The sequence below is a fragment of the Nycticebus coucang genome, chromosome 4 (genome assembly GCF_027406575.1).
Source record: "Nycticebus coucang isolate mNycCou1 chromosome 4, mNycCou1.pri, whole genome shotgun sequence".
Taxonomy (NCBI): Eukaryota; Metazoa; Chordata; class Mammalia; order Primates; family Lorisidae; genus Nycticebus; species Nycticebus coucang.
This window is the reverse complement of record NC_069783.1, coordinates 76,341,488-76,350,218: the sequence shown is the minus strand read 5'-3', so window position 1 is coordinate 76,350,218 and position 8,731 is coordinate 76,341,488. Positions and strand designations below refer to the sequence as shown.

The window sequence follows — 8,731 nt, the reverse complement described above, 5'->3', positions numbered from 1 at the left end:
ATTTCCTTTCAACAACCACAGTAACATTACCTCTTCGGGTGTGCATTTGCATTTTAATAGGTATTAATCCTTAAGCCAAAGGCACACATTTCTAAAATAGAAATCCAGATATCAGTTAACGGAAAATGGCTATAGCTGGGATATGTATTATCACTTTTCTGTTCCTTGAGAAATCTTGGTAATGATACAATGGCCTGTTACTACCTACTTATAGATGTAAGTCAAATTATATATTTTATTCATGTGATAACCCCCCTTAATTATTGTGTTTCAGCAAATAACCAGAGATAAGCAATATTTTAAAATATATTAATTTGCAATGATCCAAAATGATTTTAAATGCTTATGTAAAATTCACTTAAACTTCTCATATGTGTTAAATTAGGTTAACGACCTAACCTAGCAGCTTTCTCTAGAATATTGGTTTATTCTGCTGGATTATTCCAAAAATTGTTATCTGTTAGAAGATTAAGAGATAAACTAGCAAAAAAAAAAATGAGGAACAAAATTAAGGTGATGTATTATACCTCTTTTTCAGTATTTAGTAAAAATTTAAGGTCAACGTGTAGGTTTTAAAAGTTATGCATCCCAAAGATTTTATCATTTCACCCCTCCTAATTCTGAGGATATTGTGCAAATTTTAGAGAAATACTGTGATAACTAATCCCATATTCAACTGCTTTTGTTTTCCTGAAATTGCACATTACAATAAGTGATTTGCATAAGACATAATTTGCATTCTAAATGTAGATAAATTTAAGGAGAGTGTACTAAGAATGTCAAGATGGAATTCTAGTCTTTTAGTTATCTTCACATTTGGTAATTCAGTATAGATGATAGTAGCTTTAAGACTAAAAATGTAAACTTTTAGAAACTTATGTTCTCTAGACTGTTCAATAAAATGCACAAAATTGCAGAATGTATTATATTGTCGATGGTTGAGGATTTAAAGATTAGACTTAAACATTTTAAATGTAACTCTCTTTAAAATCAATCAATTTACATTTTTCCCTTGAGGAAGATCGCTTTCCTATATAGTTAGCTAAACAAAATGTAAATAAATAAAATAAACCAACAGGAAGAATAAATAAAACTCATATTTCAAAGATTTCTGGCATTGAAAAAAAAAAGACGATAAATCTCCTGTGACATATGCAGAAAAAAAATTAGGTCAAAGCAACTTGTAGAAACTATTAATTGTATAACATTTAGAGAATCAAAATTCGACTTAATATTTGCTCTCATTAAAAGGAATTCCTTGGCATAAACCTTTCATAATATATATTATTCAAGAGAGGGGAAAAAAGCGATTCTGTGCCTTTAATTTCCCTTTCTGAGCAAGGGAAGGCTGCACACCACTGACAGGCTCACTTGTTCCCGTCTTTAATGTGCAATCTGTTTTCTCCAGCGGAGGGCACTCAGTGTATCACAAACTCAAGCATTAGCACCAACAAGCTCTGAGCATCATCAGTCTCTGGAAAGCCTTCTGAATTAGACAAGGGCTGCCTCTCAGCACAGCTACAAAACACTTTAAACCTGACCAGCTAAATGGATAAACCTAGCCTGCATAGCTTTTAAACTGGGGTCTTATACAGCACAGGAGGCCTACTTCCTTCAAGAACTGAAAATCCAGAGGATGAATTGCTTTATATGGGAATGGCAAAAGCCAGCACAATAAGGAATGTCAGGTATTCTGAAAGATTTTCTTTTTTTCCTGTCTTTTTGCAGAGAAGTTGGTTACCTCCGAGATGGGCTGTAGCTCTTTTGCACAGATTGCCAATTACTGCTGATGGGTCTCTGGTGAATCACACAATGGTCCTCAGCGCCTAGAGGCCCTCTCCCCGCAGCCCCCCAACGGCTTCCTTTTCTGTGCCCCTCCATCCCACCCCGTGCGGATTTTTTTTTAAATACATATTTATATATATATTATTATTTTTTTTTTGCTCGTCCTCTCCGGGGAAGTTTGTATGGGGCTACTAGCTCACATGCGGGATCAGAATGGTGTGAATGACAGCCGCACTGTGTCATGAAGGTAGTGGTGGTTTCAGCACGGGAGACCAAATAAGAAGCAAGCTGAGAGAGGGGGAAAACGTTTTTGGATGACAAAGGATGGGTAAGTGAACTTTTGTTGTTTCCTTCTTAGCAAAGCTGATCTCCTCTTGGCTTCCTAGCCTCAGTCCTGGCATTAGCTGATAAAAAAAAAAAAAAAGAAAGAAAGAAAGAAAGAAAAGGGAAAAAAACGGGAAAGAAGCAAAAAGCAGCAGTCTTTGAGTTTGCCAGTTGACTCACTATAGTTGCTATTCTGTATTCTTAGATCATTTTCCTTTTTACAGTGCTTTTTTAAAAATCCATAAATGCATAACACGGACTTAAACAGACTCTAGAGAAATCTCTTTAAGACTGTCTCTACTGTCTGCATAGCCACAGCTTGGGAATTGAACATGAGATAAATATTGTTTGCTTCTATGTCCTGGTAATATTAGACATGCTTATATTTCTGCTTGCGGTCAGGGTGACTGTTGACACTTTACTGCGTGTGTGTTTGGGGTGGGGTCCCTACTTTAGCAGGGGTTCCTCAAGGGCTTTTATCAGTGAACCTGGATCCTAACACAGCTTCTAAATTTCCAGCAGTCATTTGCCAGTCTTATTTTTTCAAGTGTGACTGTCTCTCCACCCCCCCCACCCCCCTCCTGTCTGGGAGAGCTGGAATGTATTTCAATGAGTCTGTAGCTGGCAAGAGGACAGAGAGCAAGATCGGGTTTCAAATTATAAAAAAAAAAAAAAAAAGAAAAAGAAAGAAAGAAAAACAAACAAAAAACTTAACTGAGAAGGAGGGTTTTTAGATTAGAGGTTTGGCTGGTTCTCTCTTGGTTAAAAATATGTCAATCTAAGGAAAAAAGAAATCACAGCACATGGTAGTCCCCTCCCCACCATTAAGAAATAATCAATCTACTGTTGACAGAGGAAAGAGGTCCCTTAACATGCAGTGATTTAGAAATGCAGCAGAAGCGCCAATAGATTTCAACTTTGCAGGCTTTCTAAAGTTAATGGAGGCAGGGGAAGAAAAAAAGTCAGTTTGAAATCTGAGCAGGTCTGGTGGTGGGGAGAAGGATAGTACCCTGCTGTTTCTCTCCTTGTTTATCCCACAATTTTGCAAAGGCAACTATATTTAAAATAACAGCAAATTAATACTACACGGAGGTATTTTGCATTTATGTAAATATTTAATAACAGTTGGACGTCTTAACTTTGGAGCATTCTCTGTGATGAGTAGTTAGATGTCTTAGCTCCCGTTTCACCGGCACGGAGCCACAGAATGCAACAAAATATACTTCTTAACAAATTGAGAATACCTTACACTGTTATTAGTCTTCATACTATGCTTTATTGGCTGCCTATACTAGTCTCAATGACATTTTTCTGAGCTCATATTTTGCTATCCCATTATGCAATAAGTACGTAATTTCAGGCACAGCCAACTTGGGTTACCTTGACAGCTTACTGAAGCTCTTTTGTCAAATCACAGTCTGTTTGCTCAACTAGGAAAGACATACAAGGACCAGGTTTACAGGTCATAGATGTCCTTTTGGTCCTATTGTTCCACACAGCGACTAGCCAAATGTTATTCTTATTAAAACTCAAGCCTTCAGTGATAAGAAAGGCTCCCTTGCTTTTCAGTGTTGAGTTACATAGCAACTCCTGTAACTTGAAAAGGCTTTTCCTAGTTGTCTGGCACTGTGGTGATTTGAAGATCAAGAAAGAAAAAAATGAAACCTAAAGAGAAATCATGCACCACTGAAGAAAATAACGTTCACGTGTTAGATACATGTTGTCCTTAAATCAACTGTCCCATTCCTACACTAGATGGAATGCCCCTGATATTGGTAAGCTGGTGGTGATTTATTTTAATAGGTTCACAATGTACATCTGTCTTCTTTTTAATATCGTAGGTTTCCATTTAATTACGCAGCTGAAAGGCATGAGTGTGGTGCTGGTGCTACTTCCTACACTGCTGCTTGTTATGCTCACGGGGGCTCAGAGAGCTTGCCCAAAGAACTGCAGATGTGATGGTAAAATTGTGTACTGTGAGTCTCATGCTTTCGCAGATATCCCTGAGAACATTTCTGGAGGGTCACAAGGCTTATCATTAAGGTTCAACAGCATTCAGAAGCTGAAATCCAATCAGTTTGCCGGCCTTAACCAGCTTATATGGCTTTATCTTGACCATAATTACATTAGCTCAGTGGATGAAGATGCATTTCAAGGGATCCGTAGACTGAAAGAATTAATCCTAAGTTCCAACAAAATTACCTATCTGCACAATAAAACGTTTCACCCAGTTCCCAATCTCCGCAATCTGGACCTCTCCTACAATAAGCTTCAGACATTACAATCTGAACAATTTAAAGGCCTTCGGAAACTCATCATTTTGCACTTGAGATCTAACTCACTAAAGACTGTGCCGATAAGAGTTTTTCAAGACTGTCGGAATCTTGATTTTCTGGATTTGGGTTATAATCGCCTTCGAAGCTTGTCCCGAAATGCGTTTGCTGGCCTCTTGAAGTTAAAGGAGCTCCACCTGGAGCACAACCAGTTTTCCAAGATCAACTTTGCTCATTTTCCACGTCTCTTCAACCTCCGCTCCATATACTTACAATGGAACAGGATTCGCTCCATTAGCCAAGGCTTGACATGGACTTGGAGTTCCTTGCACAACTTGGATTTATCAGGGAATGACATCCAAGGAATTGAGCCAGGCACATTTAAATGCCTCCCCAATTTGCAAAAATTGAATTTGGATTCCAATAAGCTCACCAACATTTCACAGGAAACTGTCAATGCGTGGATATCATTAATATCCATCACCTTGTCTGGAAATATGTGGGAATGCAGTCGGAGCATTTGTCCTCTATTTTTTTGGCTTAAGAATTTCAAAGGAAATAAGGAGAGCACCATGATCTGTGCAGGACCTAAGCACATCCAAGGTGAAAAAGTTAGTGATGCCGTGGAAACATACAATATCTGTTCTGAGATCCCGGTGGTCAACACAGAGAGATCACACCTGGTGCCCCAAACCCCCCAGAAGCCTCTGATTATCCTTAAGCCTACCATCTTCAAACCCGATGCCGTCCAACCCACCCTTGAAACACCAAGCCCTTCACCAGGGTTTCAGATTCCTGGCACAGAGCAAGAATATGAGCATGTTTCCTTTCACAAAATTATTGCAGGGAGTGTGGCTCTCTTTCTCTCCGTGGCCATGATCCTGTTGGTGATCTATGTGTCTTGGAAACGCTACCCAGCCAGCATGAAGCAACTCCAGCAGCACTCTCTTATGAAGAGACGGCGGAAAAAGGCCAGAGAGTCTGAAAGACAAATGAATTCCCCTTTACAGGAGTATTATGTGGACTACAAGCCTACAAACTCTGAGACCATGGATATATCGGTTAATGGATCTGGGCCCTGCACATATACCATCTCTGGCTCCAGGGAATGTGAGGTATGAACCATGATCATCCTAAAAGCATTTCTACTGCGGGGAAGGAGAGGTAAATGTTTGAAGCTCTAGAGGTATCTCTAATCACTAGAAAGATTAATGACCCTTTTGCTTTTGCGTTTTGCTCAGTATGAAAGGTTACTTAATTAAATTACAACCACCAGGAAATTGACTGCCTTTTTTTTTTTTTTTTTTAATGGTTGAAACTTGAAGGAAGTTCATTCAAGGATAAGTTGTAATAAAGCATTATGTTAAAACATCTGCTTTTTAACAGTTTGTATACAGGGGTTGGACTTAAAAACGTACATACGAACAAAACTCTTTTTCATTCTGAAATTTATGTCTGGTTCTTGGTGTTTGACTTTTGTAATGGAGTAAACAAAAAAGGGGCCAGCTTAATTTAAAAATAAAGTGAGTTTACCAAAACTCCAGGAGGTAACAAAGATTTAAACCAAAGAGCAATTTTCCCAAGGGTTGATTTTGTTGTAAATTTTGGTTTTAATTAAAGCATGCAACAGGGAATTTCACACCCATGTTACTTGCTATTTAGTTATTATACCAGCATAGAGAATGTCAGAGTCTACTGTGTCATTGTATCAGGAGCTTAAGGCTTCTTCCTCTCCACTTCCTCTTCCTTCCCTCCTTCCTTCCTACTTCTTTTTCTCCTATTTTTTTTTTTTTTATTATTGGAACATAGATCACTTTTCAAAGTTTTTTTTTTTTTTATTTAAGTGCTGAATATTTGTGTTTAATCAGAACGGAACTTCAATTCCACATTTTGGCTTAGTCCCTGGTAACTCAAATCAAGTCACAATGTTGTGGATGATTTATCAATAACAAGATGACAGTCATAACAGAGACTGTCTGTCAGTGTTGCTGTCATCCCCAAAAGAAATGGTATGGAATCTTGTTAAACTTAACCCTAAATTAAGGGATGCAAGTATTTATGAATGAAAAGAGAGAAGTTTGAGTTCTGGATATTTTCCCTTTTTGGAACAGCTTCAAATGAAGTCAGACATTTCATGTTATATTATTTTTGTTTCATAAGAATAAGTTTGGACTCAGTTTCTGATTATTTAATTTTAAAGATCACTTATAGGAACTTATTAGTGAGTAGAAAAATCATCACCCACTTCCAACTTTTCCTAAGTAATACTGGATGTAAATTGTTCTTTTGTTGGTAAAGTTGATCATTACGTGCAAAGACTGTGACTACCAAGGTCTTGAGGCTGGTATAAACTAGAGAAGAGAGGTTAAATTCTGGCAGTATGCTGTTCTGGTATCTGATTTTAGATGATTACTTTTTCAAAAGAGAGTTTTAATGAGTATTTAAAGATTTTACCCTTTCTAATGCTAGTTATAACAGTCGAAAAAATATAATTTGCTCTTTGATAATCTATATTCCAATTTCTCCATAGTCCTAAATGCAGATGCTAATGAAAATGTTTTTAGATAAAGCACTGACTTTGAAATAATCTTCAACTCAGTATAATTTGGACTATTGTTCTTCACAGAGTTCATTTTCTCCTTTTTTTGTGTATCATTGAAAATGAGAGAAATAATCCCAAATAATAAATCCCAAAAGAAAACTGTATAAGCAATTGCCCTTAAAAAGTAAAAAGAATAAAAGATTTTCTATAAAAGTCTATCAAGGTTTGATGTTTTTATTGCAGGCCCATGTTTATACAATATGCTTGAATACTAGTAACACAAGTTTATCCTGTTTTATTCTGGGTCTCCTTATATTTTGTGAGTCTCTTAAGGTTAGTAAAAAAGGGAAATCTAGGTTCATTTGTTCATTTTCTCTTGACTTTTGGAATAGAACGTTGATTTTTATTTTTAAGAATCACCAAGAAAGAAGAAACATTCTTAAAGAACTAGGACTTGAGACCAGAAGTTCTAAAACTTTTCCAGAGATCTTAAATTCTGCATATTATTCCTTCAAAAACTCTAGGTATTACCATAGCAAGAACAAAATTGAAAGTTGTTTTATTCCATAAAAATATATGTGTTTGAAAACTCACTCTGATACTGTATGTGTTATACAGAGTGAAGTTTAAAGTCACCAAATTTCCTAGCATTGTTGGGGATGAATGTATTATTAATGTATTATTTTATTAAATAATATACTATTGAGTCAATATGACAGTCCCACCAAAGTAGATCAAATTCACCAGGCCCTGGGTGGTGCCTGTGGCTCAGAGAGTAGGGTGCCAGCCCCATATACTGAGGGTGGTGAGTTCAAACCCAGCCCTGGCCAAACTGCAACAACAACAACAACAAAATACAAAAATAAATAAACTTAATTAAAAAAAAAATTCACCAGGCCCTAAAATGTGAAAAGTGGCAGCTTATATATTTAAGGCCAATATTGCACACCCTCTTCTTCTATTTGGGAATATGAGGGGGGACAATAAAGCTACATTTAAATGAATACTAACTTGTTTAGAAATAAAACACACAGAAATAAACATGGCAGCCGCCACTCCTCTTTTTAACCAGATGTTTGGTATATTATAGTTATAGATGGAGTTACAAAACGAAGAAAAGCAAATTCTTAGAAATTGTTATTAGGTAGCCAGGTGTTGTGGCAGGCACCTGTAGTCCCAGCAACTCAGGAGGCTGAGGCAAGAGAATCACCTAAGCCAGGAGTTGGAGGTTGCTGTGAGCTGTGTGACACTACAGCACTCTACAGAGGATGATAAAGTGAGACTCTATCTCTACAAAAAAAAAAAAAGAAAGAAAGAAAGAATACAGGAAATTGTTATTAGGGAAAACACTAATTTCTTAGTCACTCAGAGTATAATTTCCCCATTGAGAAATATTCGTTTAGAGAGAACTTATCTACAAAATAAAGGCAAGAGATGGCAATGATTTGTCCAAGTTTACAATTTTTTAGGAACAGTAAATGTATGTTGAATTTTAGCCTGATTTTTTTCACAAATCTTACATATCAATAGCTTAGCAAATGGAAGTTCATTAACATGTCTACAATACAATTTTGTGAGGCAGGTTTTTTAGAATTCCAAACGCCATATTCTACTCAAAAAAGCCATAAATATTTAACTAGAAAACTTAGCACTAAACGCTAATTTTCTAAGAGAGTGCCTTGAAGAAAACTTGCATTAAATTAAAATTTTCACTTTCTATCAAACTTTATATTCAGTTATTATGACCTAAATATAGTTAAAATATTCACTTTATTTCTTTTAAAAGGAAGATTTTTTAAAAATTACC

General features: G+C 36.5%; 1 protein-coding gene across 2 annotated transcripts; it reads left to right on the top strand.

The window, feature by feature from the left end:
* The first annotated feature begins 1,420 nt into the window (after positions 1-1,420).
* LRRTM4 (leucine rich repeat transmembrane neuronal 4) lies at positions 1,421-6,560 on the top strand. Of its 2 annotated transcripts, none has more exons than XM_053589855.1 (2): positions 1,421-1,688; positions 3,951-6,560. In XM_053589855.1, the coding sequence occupies exons 1-2, from the start codon at positions 1,682-1,684 to the stop codon at positions 5,501-5,503; spliced, it is 1,560 nt and encodes a 519-aa protein (XP_053445830.1). In that variant the 5' UTR covers positions 1,421-1,681; the 3' UTR covers positions 5,504-6,560. The 2 variants fall into 2 exon arrangements, with proteins under 2 accessions (XP_053445830.1, XP_053445831.1); XM_053589856.1 differs by having other exon boundaries at positions 1,434-2,113.
* The last annotated feature ends 2,171 nt before the right edge of the window (positions 6,561-8,731 follow it).